The sequence below is a fragment of the Theropithecus gelada genome, chromosome 9, assembly GCF_003255815.1.
Source record: "Theropithecus gelada isolate Dixy chromosome 9, Tgel_1.0, whole genome shotgun sequence".
NCBI lineage: Eukaryota > Metazoa > Chordata > Mammalia > Primates > Cercopithecidae > Theropithecus > Theropithecus gelada.
This window is the reverse complement of record NC_037677.1, coordinates 5,105,773-5,123,447: the sequence shown is the minus strand read 5'-3', so window position 1 is coordinate 5,123,447 and position 17,675 is coordinate 5,105,773. Positions and strand designations below refer to the sequence as shown.

The window sequence follows — 17,675 nt, the reverse complement described above, 5'->3', positions numbered from 1 at the left end:
ACCAAAAGAAACTTTCTCCTTTTACCTTTCCATCAGCTAATATATATATTTTTTCTTTGCATTGTAGAAGGAATATTCATTCCTGATGAAAATGCAGTCCTGATGACGTTGTAATCCTGACAAAGGTACAAAGGAAAAAGAAAACACAGAAATTCTGACATGATGTTTATTAGAGTATTAATTATTAACAATGTTTGGTCTTTGGACATCATTTCCAATATGCAAACAGTGCCTTATAGTATTTGTATCTTTCATCCAGTTTTAGAAGAAACTATCAAAAGTAACTTCCCAAAAAACTGGTAACTATTTTATATAATTTGTGATCCTGTTAAATATTATAAAACTGGAAACTAATTACAATAAATTGGTGAATAATCCTCACATGCCTTAATTTTTACTTGCGTCTCTCTTTGGTGGGCAGATTTGAACAGATTGGGCCAGACACGTTGGCTCACACCTGTGTAATCCTAGCACTTTGGGAGGCTGAGGTGGGTGGATCACTTGAGATCCAGTGTTCGAGACCAGTCTGGCAAATATGACAAAACCTCGTCTCTACCAAAAATACAAAAACTAGCCATGCAAATGTCTGTAATCCCAGCTACTCAAGAGGCTAAGTAGGCAGAGGCTACAGGGAGCCAAGGTCATGCTACTGTACTCCAGTTTGCATGATATATGATTAACATCCCTGATGAATCAACACCAATATCTGTTGTTTTCTGACATTTTAAGAATAGTCATTCTGACTTGTGTAAAATGATATCTTAATGTGCTTTGTTATGTGTATCGTAAGTGTACATTAAATGTAAATGACTTAAATTTCCACATCAAAAGGAAGATTTGCAGAATGGGTTTTAAAAAATCCAGGATGCAGCTGTACGTTCTGAACCAGAAACTCACTTTAGATGAGGACATAAATAGTGTGAACATGAAGGACAGAAATAAGTATTTTAAGAAAATAGTAACCAAAGAAAAGATGTGATAGCTATACCAGGATCAAACAAAATAAAATTTAGTCAAAAACTCTGACAAGAGATAAACAAGACATAAAACACAGGCATATTTTATAGCTATTAAAAGTCGGGTTCCAGACCACCAATATAAAGCAAACAGCACAATAAAATGAATGACATAATTTTTAAAATTTCAACTGTATATAAAAATAATGTTTATTCTATATTAGATGAGCAATAGTATCTAAGGAAAAAAATATATATCTTAATTTAAATATTTTTTGTTATAAAATGCTAACAATTATCTGAACCTTCACAGCAGGATGTAATCTTTTGGCTGCTAGAAATTATTCCCTCACTGGGAGTCCATTCCAAAATGGCTGAATAGGAACAGCTCCTGTCTGCAGCTCCCAGCATGATTGACACAGAAGACAGAGGCCAGCATCATCCTGATACCAAAGCCCGGCAGAGACACAACAAAAGAAGAGAATTTTAGACCAATATCCCTGATGAGCATCAATGGTGAAAATCCTCAGTAATCTAGTAGCACATCAAAAAACATATCCACCAAGATCAAGTTGGCTTCATCCCTGGGATGCAAGACTGGTTCAATATATGCAAATCAATAAACGTAATCCATCACATAAACAGAACCAATGATGAAAACCACATGATTATCTCAATAGATGCAGAAAAGCCTTTGACAAAATTCAACACCCCTTCATGCTAAAAACTCTCAATAAACTAGGTTTTGATGGAACGTATCTCAAAATAATAACTTTTTGTGACAAACCCACAGCAAATATCATACTGAATGGGCAAAAACTGGAAACATTCCCTTTAAAAACTGGAACAATATTGGCAGAACCCACCCCCAATATTTCAATGTAGGTTCTTTCTATTTTCCATGTGTGTCAGCTGGCTGAGAAATACAGTATAAAGAGAGGAATTTTACAGCTGGGCCACCGGGGTGACATCACATATAGGTAGGACTGTGACACCCACCTGAACCTCAAAACCAGCAAATTTTTATTAAGGGTTTCAAAAGGGAAGGGGGTGTAAGAACAGGGAGTAGGTACAAAGATCACATGCTTCTGAGGGAACAGGACAAAGGGCAAAAGAAGAACTACTGAGAAGGGTCCAACAAAGATCACAAGGCAAAGGGCAAAAGCAGAACTACTGATTAGAGTCTATGTTCAGCGGTGCACATATTGTCTTCATAAACATCTTAAACAACAGAAAACAGGGTTTGAGAGCAGAGAACTGGTCTGACCACAAATTTACCAGGGCAGAGTTTTTCCCCATGCTAGTAAGCCTGAGGGCACTGCAGGAGACCAGGGTGTATCTCAGTCCTTATCTCAACTGCACAAGACAAACATTCCTAGAGTGGCCATTTATAGACCTCCCCCCAGGAATGCATTCCTTTCCCAGGGTATTAATGTTAATATTCCTTGCTAGGAAAAGAATTTAGTGATATCTTCCCTACTTGCATGTCCATTTGTAGGCTCTCTGCAAGAAGGAAAATATGGCTCTTTTTGCCCTACCCCACAGGCAGTCAGACCTTATGGTTGTCATCCCTTGTTCCCTAAAAATCGCTGTTATTCTGTTCATTTTCAAGGTGCACTGATTTCATATGGTCCAAACACACATGTTTTACAATCAATGTGTACAGTTAACAGAATTATCACAGTTGTCCTGAGGTGATGTATATCCTCAGCATACAAAGATAACAGGATTAAGAGATTAACACAAAGACAGGCATAAGAAATTATAAAATTATTATTTGGGAACTGATGAATGTCCATGAAATCTTCACAATTTATGTTCCTCTGCCATGGTTCCAGCCAGTCCCTCCATTTGGTGTCCCTGACTTCCCACAAGCACAAGACAGGGGTGTCTTCTCTCATCACTCCTATTCAACATAGGAGCAAGAGAAATCAGGCAAGAGAAAGAAAGGATATTCAGTTAGGAAAAGAGGAAGTCAAATTGTCCCTGTTCGCAGATGACGTGATTGTATATTTAGAAAACCCCACCATCTCAGCCCAAAATCTTCTTAAGCTGATAAGCAACTTCAGCAAAGTCTCAGGATACAAAATCAATGTGCAAAAATCACAAGCATTCCTATACACCAATAAGAGACAGAGAGTGAACTCTCATTCACAATTGCTAACTCTCATTCAAAATTGCTACAAAGAGAATAAAATACCTAGGAATCCAGCTTACAAGGGATGTGAAGGACCTCTTCAAGGAGAGCTACAAACCACTGCCCAATGAAATAATAGAGCACACAAACAAGTGGAAGAACATTCCATGCTCATGGATAGGAAGAATCAATATCGTGAAAATGGCCATACTGCCCAAGGTAATTTATAGGTTCAATGACATCCCCATCAAGCTACCAATGACTTTCTTCACAGAATTGGAAAAAAACTACTTTAAAGTTCATATGGAACCAAAAAAGAACCCACATTGCCAAGACAATCCTAAGCAAAAAGAACAAAGCTGGTGGCATCATGCTACCTGACTTCAAACTATACTACACACCTGCAGTAATCAAAACAGCATGGTACTGGTACCAAAACAGAGATATAGACCAATGGAACAGAACAGAGCCCTCAGAAATATCACCACACCTCTACAACCATCTGATCTTTGACAAACCTGACAAAAACAAGAAATGGGGAAAGGATACCCCATTTAATAAATGGTGCTAGGAAAACTGGCTAGCCATATGTAGAAAGCTGAAACTGGATCCCTTTCTTATACTTTATACAAAAATTAATTCAAGATGGATTAAAGACTTAAATGTTAGACCTAAAACCATAAAAACCCTAGAAGAAAACCTAGGCAATACCATTCAGGACATAGGCATGGGCAAGGAATTCATGACTAAAACACCAAAAGCAATGGCAACAAAACCCAAAATTAACAAATGGGATCTAATTAAACTAAAGAGCTTCTGCACAGCAAAAGAAACTACCATCAGAGTGAACAGGCAACCTACACAGAATGCTAGAAAATTTTTGCAATCCACCCATCTGACAAAGGGCTTATATCCAGAATCTACAAAGAACTTTTTTTTTTTTTTTTTTTTTTTTTGAGACGGAGTCTCCCTCTGTCGCCCAGGCTGGAGTGCAGTGGCCGGATCTCAGCTCACTGCCAGCTCCACCTCCCGGGTTCACGCCATTCTCCTGCCTCAGCCTCCCGAGTAGCTGGGACTACAGGCGCCCGCCACCTCGCCCGGCTAGTTTTTTTTGTATTTTTTAGTACAGACGGGGTTTCACCGGGTTAGCCAGGATGGTCTCGATCTCCTGACCTCGTGATCCGCCCGTCTCGGCCTCCCAAAGTGCTGGGATTACAGGCTTGAGCCACCGCGCCCGGCCCCAGAATCTACAAAGAACTTAAACAAATTTACAAGAAAAAAATCAAATAACCCCATCAAAAAGTGGGCAAAGAACATTAACTGACACTTCTCAAAAGAAGACTTTTATGCAGCCAACACACACATGAAAAAATGCTCATCATCACTGTTCATCAGAGAAATGTGAATCAAAACCACAATGAGATACCATCTTACACAAGTTAGAATGGCAATCATTAAAAAGTCAGGAAACAAGTGCTGGAGAGGATGTGGAGAAATAGGAATGCTTTTACGCTGTTGGTGGGAGTGTAAACTAGTTCAACCACTGTGGAAAATAGTGTGGCAATTTCTCAAGGATCTACAACTAGAAATACCATTTGACCCAGCCATCCCATTACTGGGTATATACCCAAAAGATTATAAATCATGCTGCTACAAAGACACATGCACACATATGTTTATTGCAGCACTATTCACAATAGCAAAGACTTGGAACTAACCCAAATGTCCAGCAATGACAGACTGGATTAAGAAAATGTGGCACATATACCCCATTGAATACTGTGTAGCCATAAAAAAGGATGAGTTCATGTCCTTTGTAGGTACATGGATGAAGCTGGAAATCATCATTCTGAGCAAATGATTGCAAGGATGGAAAACCAAACACCACATGTTCTCACTCATAGGTAGGAACTGAACAATGAGAACACTTGGACACAGGGCAGGGAACATCACACACCAGGACCTGCTGCGGGGTGGGGGATGGGGGAGGGATAGCATTAGGAGAAATACGTAATGTAAATGAGTTAATGGGTGCAGCAAACCAACCTGTCATATGTATACATATGCAACAAACCTGCACATTGTGCACATGTACCCTAGAACTTAAAGTATAATTAAAAAAAAAGAAAGAAATTATTCCCTCACTGTTGATTGCTGCTGACTGATCAGGGTCATGGTTGCTGAGTTCGGAAATGACTGTGGCAATTTCTTAAATAAAATACAACAATGAAATTTGCCTCATTGATAGACTTCTTTCACAAAAGATTTCACTGTAGAGAGATTTCTCTGTTTGACAGCTTACAGTGTAGAACTTCTTTGAAAGTTGAAGTCATTTCTCTGTAATCCAGCCACTACATCATCAACTATCTTTTCATAATATTTTAAATCCTTTGTCATTGGAGCATCTTCACCATCTCACAATGGTTAAGAAAAGAGATTTCAACCCAAAAACAACTTTTTGTGCATTCATATGAAGGAACTCTTAATCTCTTAAAGTTTTATGAGATTACAGCAATTCAATCACATATTAAAGCTCTACTTCTCATTCTAGTTTTCTTGCTATTTCCATTTCACCTGCAGTTACCAAAACCTTAACCCCGTTAAAATCATCCTTGAGAGTTGTAATTAACTTTTTCCAAACTTCTGTTCATGTTGATATTTTGACATTTTCTTATGAATTACAAATTTTCATGATGGCATTCAGAATGCTGAATTCTTTCCAGAAGGCTTTCCATTTACTTTTCCTGGATTCATCAGAAGAATCACTATCTATGGCAGCTATAACTGATTGAAATGTATTTTATGAACAATAAGACTTGAAAGTTAAAATTACTCCTTTATCCATGTGCTGAAGAATACATGTTGTGAAAGTAGTCATAAAAACAAACGGAATATTTTGGTACCTCTGCATTAGAACTCTTTGTTAACCTGGTGCATTGTCATTGAACAGCAATATTTTGAAAGGAATCTCTTTTTGAGCAGTCGGTTTCAACTGCTGCTTTTTATTTTAAGCAGTAGACTTGAAATATTCAGTAACCATGCTATGAAGAGCTATGCTGTAATATAGTCTTTTTCTATTTATAGAGTGTGGTTTTGAAATTATAATAAAGCATTGGTTTTATCCTGAAATCAGCAGGCACAGGAGCTACTAACACAAGAGTCAGCCTGTCTTTTGAAGCCAGGCATTGACTTCCTTCTAAATATAAAAGTCCTAGATGGCACCTTTTTTGATACAACACCCTTTCACCTACATTCAAAATCAATTGTTTATTGTAGTCACTTTCATTAATGATCTTACATAAATCTGGTTGACCTGCTGCAGATTCTCCATCAGTACTTGATGCTTTATTTTGTACTTTTTTGTTATGGAAATGGCTTATTTTATTCAACCTCATGCACCAACCTCTACTAGATTTCAACATTTTCTCTGCAGCATCCTCACCTCTATGAGCCTTCATACAGTTGAAGAGAGTTAAGGTCTTCTTCTGGATTAGGCTTTGGCTTAAGGGAATGTTGTGGCTGGTTCATCTTCTGTCCACATCAGTAAAACTTTCTTCTTAGCAACAATAAAACTTGTTTTGCATTCTTACCATTTTGTATTCAACTGGAGTAGCATTATAGATTCCTTAAAAGAACTTTTCCTTTGCATTCACAACTTGGCTAAATAATTAACAATAGACCTAGCTTTCAACCTACCTCAGCCTTCAACATGCATTCCTCAATAAGCTTAATGATGTGTAGCTTTTGTGTTTAAGTGAAAGATATGCTGTTCTTTCTTTCACGTGAACATTTAGAGGCCACTGGAGGGTTACAATTTGACCTAGTTTTAACATTCTTGTGTCTTAGGGTATAGGAAGGCCTGAACAGAGGGAAAGAGATAGGGGAACCACCTGTCACTGAAGCAGTCAGAAGACACACAATTATCTATTGCATTCACTGTCTTATATGGGCACAGTTTAGGGTATCCCAAAGCAAGTATAGCAGTAACACCAAGATTACAGATCTGGTAGACCTCTGGAGAGGACCCCAGGCTGCTTACACTCATGGCAAAAGGGGATGTGGAGTTAGCATGCACTGAGGTTAGATGGTGAGAGAGGAAAGCAATAGAAGGGGAGTAAGGTGTGAGGCTCTTTTTAACAAGCAGCCATCAAGAAAAGTAATAAAGCAAGAATTCACTTACTACTGCAGGAAGAGCACCAAGCCACTCATGATGGATCTGTCCCAATGACCATAACAACTCCACTAGGCCCCAATTCCTACATTGAGAACTCAGCATATGGTTTAGAGGATCAAAGATCCCAATTACAGCATTCTGACCCTGGTCAATGAACTTCACACCCTTCTTACAGGCAAAATGTAACCTATTTCATCCCAATAGCCCCCAAAAGTTTTAACTTGGTCCAGCACCAACTTAAAATTCCAAAGTACAAAAGTTCATCTCAGACTCAAGGCAAGTTCCTGCCAGTTATGAGCCTGTGAAGTCAAAAACAAGTTATTTACTTTTGAAGTAGAACATTGTTATCAGTTGTGAGTAAACATTCCTTTTCCAGAAGATAAAAAAATTAACAAAAACAAAACAAAACGGAAAAAAAAATGGTGTGGGTAAGGTCAGGAGAAACAGGACCTGTGGAAGTCAGAATGCCAGCAAGGCAGACGTTAAACCTTATAGCTCCAAGACAATTTCCGGTGACTTTGTGTCCTGCGTCCTGGGCACATTGGTGCAAGGGGCCAGCGCTCGAGCATTTGGGCAGCACTGTCTCCATGGTTTTGCTGGGCACAGCCCACATGACTCCTCTTACAGGTTGGAGTTCTATTCCTGTGAGACTCTTCCAGGCAGAAGTTTCAAGCTGCCAAAGGGTCTGTGATTCTGGGATCTGGAGGGCTGTGGTCCTGCTCCCACATCTCCACTAGGCAGAAACCCCATGGTGAATTCTGACCCCACATTTCTGCTTAGCATTGCCCAAGTAGAGAGTCTGGGTGGGGTCTCCACCCCTGCAGTAGGCTTCCGCCTGGCTCGGTGAAGCTGCCAAATCTCAACTACTCTTGTGCCACAGAGATATCTGGTTTGAAGCTCCCCTTTTTTTTTCCACTCAGAATTCCCTCCAATGACCAGGTATGAGGCCTCTGGCTTCACAAGGCTCAAGGGACTAGGTGGCTGCTATGTGGGGGACTTCTGCCTGAAGAGTGTGGGTTCGTGGGGTTAAGAATTCAAAATTTTTCCCAGATTGTATACAATGAGAAACTGATCTCAGGAGGCCAGGAGAATACTCAGTAGTATAGGAGATAGAGAGGAGTTTAATTGGCTCACAGTTCTGCAGGCTGCGTAGGATGCATGGCTGGGTAAGCGCCAGGAAACTTACAGCCATGGTGGAAGGCAAGGGGAAGGGGAAGGAGATACGTTTTCATGTGGCCAGAGCAGGAGGAAGAGAGTGAAGGGGAGATGCTACACATCTTTAAACAACCAGATTTCATGAGAACTCACTATCACCAGAACAGCAAGGGTGAAGACTATCCCTATGATCCAATCACCTCCCACCAGATCCTTCTTCCAATACTGAAGATTACCATTGACATAATATTTGGGTGGGGACACAGATCCAAACCATATCAGACCTTTTGTTTAGAAAAATCATGAAGGAAAATGCACCAAATGATAAGTATCCTGTAATGAAAGAACTACAGATCATTTTTGTTTTATATTCTTTATTCTTCATTTTTAAAAAATTTATGGGTATTACTTTATCAGGAAAAACAAACATCTTCCTGTTAAAGTCTTCATTTCATAAAAGAAAGGAAAGGCAAGCAACCTGCAACTTCAGATCCTACTTCCTGCTCCTCTATCAAATACAGAAATCCTCTCTATGTCACCTAAAAGGAGGAAATTGTGGTGATAATGTTCAATAGCTCATGGTCAATATTCTTCAGAAAATGGAAAATAAGGGTGATTAGCAGCACTGAAAGAGAAAAAATAATATTAATTTAGTAACTCTTTTTTCCATTCTGTCCGAGAGTTTTTTCTGAAGATGCACTTAGGATGGGCTAAAATTTCTGAATTTACCATTGAGTCCCTACTTGTACCTCGGCACACACAGTTTAATCTATGGAGGGGATGAGATGCATCTCTAATACCCACACCTAAAAAACACAATTATGTCTTACTTAAATATAATTATAAAGATACTTGTTAGTTAGGAATTAAAATTACTGTTTGTTTTCCTTTTCATGTTCATTTTTCTTTTTCATAATTTGTTCTTTTTAATTGAGTGACATTAAAAAGTACCTTCTAAGCAGTTAAATGTGCCAGGAGTCATATTGACATAGGGCCACAGACAAGAGTAGGACAAGGCGTTCACAGTCTCATAAGGCAGATCACAGACTTATACTCAGCCTTTGGGTATAGAAAAGTTACTTCCTATATTTTTCTCATTGAAAATGTTTCCTCTCAGAATCTTGGTGTGGTTTTATGTAAAGGAGAGGGATTCTTCAGATCTTTTTTGGAGACTGAGTCTTTATTCTGGCAACCAAAATTGTATTTCCCCTGTTTCTAAACTCTCCTCTAAACTCCTCTCTGTTTAGCCTTCTCTCTCCTTAGTCCTGAAATCCTGCAGTAGTTGAGCAAATGGAACATCACGTTTATAAATAAACCAGTCAAGGGATGTTGGGTTCCCCAGAGGTGGACTTCAGGTGGACAAAGATGACACTGGAGTAAGAGTCCTGCCTTGAGGATCCAGAGAAACTCCAAAGGCTCTTATCTTGGTAAAGACCATTGACACCTCAGTCACTAGCATTTGAGGGTCTATGACTCTCATAATTCATTCACCATTCAGCATGGTGAGATTATATAACTGAGGAAATGGGGGTTGTGATAGGTAAAGAAGGCCAAGAAAGACATAAATGTTGCAGAAATAGTTGGTATCCTGAAGAGGTAATACCACATTAAGGCTTCCCTAGGACATAGGCAACCTTTGCCTTCGGGGGCCCATCCTGCACTAATACTTAAATTATGTTTTCCATTGCCATGATGCAAACACAAAGATAGAGCAGGGTGGAGTCATTATTACATATGCATTATTATCGTATTCATTTTTCTTCTGATTTTAATATAAATTAAAGAGAACATGATGATGGGCCACTATAGGTTTGTAGGTACTACACACTGAGCCTTCTAGGCTCACAGGCAGTGGGCCCTGAGTGCTAGACCCAGACACAGATAGTAAGGGCATTCAAGAATTGGATTCACAATGGTGCAGACACTGGCAGTTTCACTTACAGACACATTTCTGCTGGGTCAGAGATTGAGTCCTGGAGGAAACATCTGGTCTGTGGGCTACAGGGCATCTCCTATTTTATCCCATGCCTGAATTTGGGCATGTCTTCCTGATAGGGGGAAGATTTGTTCCCCCATTTCCCTGCATACTACAGAAAACAGCCTGTGAAAGAATCTACAAGCATCACTTACAATTGTAACTTATCATATCGGAGATTTCTGTTGAGGCCATCAATGGCTTTCATGTCTTCTGGAGTCAACTCAAAGTCAAAAATCTGAAAGGAAGAAAACACTCACATTAACCCCTCCCCAGGGCAGCAGCTTCTACATGGGAATACAAGGACTTTCCAGGAGGCAGAGGCAAGGACAGCATTAGGGGAAGCATTTTCATCCTCATCGGCTTCCAGATGCACTTGGCCTGAGACCTCTTCCACCTACATTCTGTCTCTTCTCCATCCCACCCCTCTCCTACTGAGCTCCACTTCTCAAAAGAAAGGTGTGCACTCATCAATCTAAAATATTTGTTGAGAATTGCTTGAGACAGAAAAAGGAAATCCTTTATTTTAAAATAGAAAAGAAAGTGTGCAAGATAACTGCCACCTGGACATGTCCACACTTGGTCAGGCTTTTGTTTCCTCAATTCCCCTGGAACTTGATCCATCCTTGGAATGAGAAAGCCTTAGAACACAGGAAACTCCCACTCAAGAATCTGTTTACCCCAGAAAAAGCAATTCTGGACAACTGTTCTACTTGCTCACCTCAGGACCCCTAAATACTGTCTATTTCTAGCTGTGTTTTATCTTCCTTATAAAAAATGCTTACTAATTGATCTTTGAGACACTTACATCTTATGTTCAAAGAGTTCTGCATTTTTAATAAATCTCTCTTACTTAAGTCAAGAGAGGTTCATTTGTGTCAACACATAGTCCCTGATGAGGAGTCCCTTAATAGTAAAACAGATATTTTTGGTTAAAAAAAAAAAAAAACTAAGTTCATTATGTGATCCAGGAGACAATTCCACGAAAGACTCAGAAACCTCTCTATCTATCTATCTAACGTATTTATCTCTTTCTCTATATATATCTGTCCATTTTCTTTCTATCTACCAACACATTTATTCACAACTCTTTTTAAAAATGTACTTCAGAAGTTATATGGTTGTCAAGAGAGCAGGTATTAACATTTTGATTTGGATCAAAAAAAATAAATGGATATTTTCTCTTTACGTTGTAACAATGAGATTTAGATTTACCGATTTAATTTTTCCACAAGTTAATATATTTAATCTATAACTTATTTTGAAATAAATACATTATATATAATATGACTCAAATGTCATCTCTTATAAATATTAAACTCATAATAAAATTTGTAGCTGTCATTTTAAAATGAGAAACAGCTTACATATTTTTTCAAAATTCTTGTGGGATTCAAAACAAAATAAGTTGGAGACCTGTGATTAATATAAGGTCCAGAGTGTATGTGGAGAAGGGTTTACAAAATAACTTCACTCATCAATTTCTTAGTTTGGTTAGTCTGTAACCTTATACCTAACTTCATACCTGCTAGGATCACTGCCAGGGGAAAGGTAATAAAAGATAATCCAGAAGGAGTCATTGTATTTAGGTTCTCACAGTCCAGAGAGCACACTGAAGTCTTAGCAAATGATGTAAAATTAATAAAGAAAAAACTCACTAACAGAGTCATGCCAGGGGCTTTTGTGGTGAAAACTGGGCTGGGCTGTCCCGGTAGTTTAACAGAACAGCTAATTTTATTTGGGTTTGATTTTAAAATACAAATAGGCATTCGTAGGTAGAGAAGGTGAAGGAGAGGAATCAGGGTCCTTGAAGTTCATTACCATGTAGAATTCCTGAAAAGGATGAAAATAAGTGAATTGAAATTTGCCTAGTGTCACACAGCTAGTAAGTGGCAAAGCCAGGCCTAGAGATGATAAACCTTAGGCCTCTGAGTTCAGTGCTCTCTTGTTCGATCCTTCCACACTGCCCTCCTCCCTTAGCACACAGTGGAGAGAAGCACAGGAATGAATGACACGTGTTGCATTTTCCCATGTAAGGGAGATAACCCAGACCAGCGCCCATGGCTCACTCTGGAGTGACTCTGCTCAACCTGTACCTGGAAGTTCTCTTCGATTCTCTTCTGAGAGAAGCTCTTGGCCAGGACCACAACTCCCCGCTGCAGCTGATAGCGCAGGGCGACCTGGCCTGGGCTGCGACTGTGTTTCTTAGCAATGGATTTTAAGATTGGCTCCTCCAAGAGATGTGGGGAGTCGGGATCCACCCTGTTGGGGTAGGAACAGACACAGATGTGAAGGATACAAAACGGAAAATCTAGAGTGTGCTGCTCCTTTCCCCCAAATTCTCCAGAGAGTTGAGAGGAGTAGGCACAATACAATTTGATTTAAAACGGTCTCATAACTATTCATATGGATTCATTCATAAATGCAGCGAACTGGAAACAATAAAGCTGTCCATTAACAGGTGAATGCATAAGCAAGTTATCCATACCCTGGAATAATATCCAGAAATAAAATGGAAAGAATTACAGATACTCACAACTACATGAATGCATCTCACAGACACAGTGAGCCAAAGAAGCCAGGTGCAAAACAGTGTGCATGGTCTCTTTCATATGAAAATTTAGAGCACACAAAACTAATCTAAGGAGAAAAAAAAATCAGAAAATAGTTTCCTAGCAATGAGAAGTTATTGTCTCAGAAGGAACAAAAAATAACTTTTTTGGGAGACAGTAAGTTTGTATACCACATTAGGGATGTGGGTTACAGAGTATGTCCATTTGCCAAAATAGTATAGCATTACAGCCTATGCAAGTTTTACCTAAAGATCACTTTAAAATTTATATTAGGAGTGGGATTGGGCATAAGTAGTCACATAGATGACACAGGAAGGAAAGAATGTTGGTGATATTTAAGCTCAGTGGTGATACATGGGAACAAACTACACCACTGCTTTTTGTTTTTAATCTTTGAACTTTTTAATAATAAAATTTTAGAACTTAGTTTTAATAGGAGTTTTTCAGCATCAACAGAATTCCCACCATAGATTAGCTCTTTGATATTCTTATTACCACTGTGGGTCTCTTTGGGATCCCAGGGCACTGTAGGCGACTAGAACAATGTCCTTGGACTTGCAGAACTCCAGGAGTTTGCTCTGGTTGAGGTAAGGGTGACATTCCACCTGTAATTTTTCAAGACAAAAAGGTGTCACAACATATGAGCCAACAATCACATGCAAATTTAAAATTGGCCGGAAGGTATGTGTAATACCACATTAATAGATGTACTATACTTTTCATGTTGGCCCTTTTCCCCATGCACCTTCTGAAGCACCTTTAAATCCCATCGCTTGCCATACTGATACAGTAATTTCCTTATTCCTTTTCTATTTATGTTTGAAAATTATTAAAATACCTTGCGCCCCAATTATAGCCTCTAAAAGCCATTTTTAGTGAAAGAAACCAATATTGCTTAGAGGAAGGGCATATTCCAGTTCTGAGTGTGAAAGTTTCCATCTGAGCCTAGAAGAGCTTGCACTCTAGAAAGGAAAGAAGAATGACAATGACACATGCTGCCAAATGATCCAAGATCTTACTTGAAGGGGCTTCTGCTGGTCAAAATATGGAAATTTGAGCATCAAAAGACATAGTAATTATGATTAATGGAAAATGACGTATTGGCTAAAATTCATAAATTCACATGGCATTAATCAAATGAGATCGAATCTGTAGCACTAAGCTTCAATTTGCAGGAAGCACAAAAGGAACATGTCAAAGTGTGTCACGTGGATCAATGAGTAAGCCATTAGTAAGTGATGTGGAAATTTTTACAGAACAAATGACTTAATTTCTTTCATAAAACCGAAACTTTCACTGGATTCCTGACACCACCCTCTCCTGGTGGTCTCCACCTGTCTGGCAGCTTCTGTTCAATCTCCTTGCCGGTGCCTCTCTGCCTCACCCTCTCCTGTGGATTTTCCCGCCTGTTCCTTTTCATTCATGAACTTTCTCTAGGAGAACAAATCCATGTCTGTGAGTTTAGTTACTATCCATAAAACAATGACTGCAAACATCTGTATCTCCTCCTGGACCACTCTCTGAGCTCCAGACCAGAGCTGCCACTTCCCAACTCAGCACCTCCACATGGCTGTCTCACAGGAACTTTCACTCCCTCTGAAGAATTGTGCTCTTCCACCGCACTCAAATTGCCTTTCTCTCGTATCTTCTATTTCTGAGAGAAAAGAACTCTCATCTACATAGATGACATCAAAGCAGAAACTTGGAGACATGATTAAGCAGGAAGTGTGTGAAGAGCAGAAAGTCAGAGAAGGCCCTGTGGGCTAAGGGCTCACCTGGTTGCAGGTGGGCTTGTACTTGAGCCCTGGCTTGTTGAGGATGAGTTCCAGCAGCTTATGATTGAAATTGGACACCCCGATAGACTTGGTTAAACCTGCGTCTTTGCACTTCTCCAGGGCCTGCGGAGGAAGGATATGGGTGGTAGACCTTTAGTGTAAATTTTTCTTTTCAATTGGCATTTGACTTTGTAAATGATGGAAATCTGTTTTAACATATATAAATATTAGACTGAATTAAACAGTTTTATCACTTGAATATACAATTTGCTAATGCATTACCTTGCTATGCATATATGTTTGTCTCCTTGATTCTATTACATGCACATTCAGGACAGCAAGTAGACATGTTTGTTGTCTCCCACTTATTTCAATGGTACCTATTTGGCTTGAGACATGCAATAGTTCCTTAACAAATTATACCAGAGTCATAAGAAAGGGAGACTCTCAGGTTTTCTGTTAGTAGATGGTTTTTTGCTACATCTATTCTAGAATGTTTAAAAGAAAAAAATCAATCAAATGGGTTTTTCAAGGGCAGGTTTACCGTCCTGCACCTTTCACCCTCCTGCTGAGTCAGTCCGCAGCTGTCCCTCCTCCACGATGTGTTTCTATCCAAGGATAATGCACTGACCCCTCTTATAGGGCTCACATCCTCAACCTGATCTCAAGGCAAAAGGTGTTTCTGTGTCTAATTAGAACCTTAGAAGTTACAATTAAAATGAACCATAGAGGCCATCTCATTCCACTCTCTCACTTCACAGATGAGAACACAGAGGCACAGAGAAGTTCCACATGTGAGGTCAGACAACTGCTGGAGCAAAATCCCATCTCTTCTGACCCCTCCTCCTCCTCCTGTGATTTCAACCTCACCACACAGTGCTGCCTGGTGTCTGCAGCAGAACATACCTCCCAAGTGTCACAAAGGTCCACAGTTTCTAAAATAATCTCCCCACTGGCATTCTTTGGCAGTAATTCTTCCCCAGCCTGGAAAATAGAGAGAACAGAAGATAAAGAAGGATATTTTCTATGGAACTCCCCTTTCTGGTGCCTAATGAGTCTGGCCAAACAACCTTCAAGAGTTTCAGGAGGCTGTGATTATTAATCTGAGTGTGCCTATTTGTGCCTGTGTGTGCATGCATGTGTACATGTGTGTATATATATGTGGGGGTATGTGTGTAAATGTGTTTGTGTGTGTGTTTGCAGGCATGTGTGGATTATGTGTACATACGTGCATGTGTGTGCAAACAAAGACATGGGTTGAAAGAAAGATAAAAATCATGAGTGACTGTCGCAAAACACCTTGCCCCAGTAACCTCCAGGCTCCATCCTCCACATGTCCCTGCTCTTCACTAAGAATGAGGTCCCTATAGTTGGAATTCATTTTGTTTCCCAGGGACAAACCGATGTGGAGGACAGAGCTTAGTATAACCATTCAGTGTGTTTAGCCCCAGTTTATGCTTATCCAACTCAGATAGTGAGGACATCAGATGTGCTCAGCCAATGTCCACTGTGATGAGAGGTTGGATCAGTGAAGCCCAAAGGAGCCCAGTTGTGCCACATGCACCATCCCAGGTATCTCTCTTTTGTTGGGCTGAGGAGTACATATGGGAGACCCTCCCATTAAAGAGGCAGGGGTTCCCATTGTATCTCTGCAGTCTGTGGTAACTCAACATTCTTGAGGATCCTAACAGCTCAGGGCCTCCATTCAGGAACACAAGCACTGAGACAGGGCAATGCCCTCAACTATCTAGGGTGGAGGAAGTGAGATCATTGAATCTGAACCCCCCCTTAAGGCTGGGGGACAAGGATAGACAGAAAATCTTGATGGTAGAGCACTCAATTGTGAAAGATACTCATGAAAGATTTGGCAATCCTATGCACCTCACTCAAATCTGCCTCTCTCTGGAAGAACCCAGGAAACCAAGCCAGAATGAGATAATTCAGGTGCTTATAACAATGATGAGACAGTCTTGGGCATAACAAGGAAAAACAAAAGCTGACCTTCATAGCAAATGGTACATGAATAATGAAGAGATCTACATAATCCAGTCCAAGTTTCTTCAGTGAACTTTCTAGGGCTGGGCGAACCAATTCTGGCCGAAGGAAAGTAGCCCAAAGCTGCAGTGACCAAAAGAAACAAAGTGGATTATAATTTCACACATTTGAGGACCGAAATTAAACTTCATGGTCAGACACTGAGATGTGAGTCTTAAAACACTGTAGTCTAAAGCTAAAAGAGTGGCACTAAATATATGTTACTCAGTATAAATCAGGTCCTTGATGGGACACTGAGATTTCCTTGAATGACTGCAATGTAAGAAAACTGAATAAAACTAACAAGGGGCAGGAAAATCAACTTCAGTGTATCAAGGGTTAGAGGAGTCATCCACCAAAATGAGTCAATAAATGGCAGGACAGAGAGAACAGAATCTCTTGTCCTGTATAATAAATTCCCAGGAAGAATTATTCTGAGACTCTCACATTCTAAAATTAAGTTTGTATCGATATAAACATACACAGGGTGCATCCCTGAAGACCTCAGCTCTGTTTACATTGGAAGCATGGATTTCCACCTAGGACAATTTTAGAAAGTTCATAAAACTCAATACTGATTTTAGAAAAAGTGTTTTCCTTCAAGCCTGTAATCCCAGCACTTTGGGAGGCCGAGACGGGCGGATCACGAGGTCAGGAGATCGAGACCATCCTGGCTAACACAGTGAAACCCCGTCTCTACTAAAAAAAAAATACAAAAAACTAGCCGGGCGAGGTGGCGGGCGCCTGTAGTCCCAGCTACTCGGGAGGCTGAGCCAGGAGAATGGTGTAAACCCAGGAGGCGGAGCTTGCAGTGAGCTGAGATCCGGCCACTGCACTCCAGCCTGGGCCACAGAGCGAGACTCCGTCTCAAAAAAAAAAAAAAAAAAAAAAAAAAA

The 17,675-nt window shown here is 39.9% G+C and overlaps 1 protein-coding gene across 1 annotated transcript in view; it reads right to left on the bottom strand.

The window, feature by feature from the left end:
- Positions 1 to 9,004: 9,004 nt before the first annotated feature.
- Positions 9,005 to 17,675, bottom strand: part of LOC112631750 (dihydrodiol dehydrogenase 3-like) — a 9,505-nt gene continuing 834 nt past the window's right edge. Inside the window, exons 3-9 of the mRNA XM_025397213.1 lie at positions 16,747 to 16,863; positions 15,652 to 15,729; positions 14,746 to 14,868; positions 13,466 to 13,575; positions 12,494 to 12,659; positions 10,553 to 10,635; positions 9,005 to 9,047 (exon numbers count right to left, since the gene is read on the bottom strand). Coding sequence (XP_025252998.1) covers positions 9,005 to 9,047; positions 10,553 to 10,635; positions 12,494 to 12,659; positions 13,466 to 13,575; positions 14,746 to 14,868; positions 15,652 to 15,729; positions 16,747 to 16,863 — 720 coding nt within the window. The remainder of the gene's footprint in view (positions 9,048 to 10,552; positions 10,636 to 12,493; positions 12,660 to 13,465; positions 13,576 to 14,745; positions 14,869 to 15,651; positions 15,730 to 16,746; positions 16,864 to 17,675) is intronic.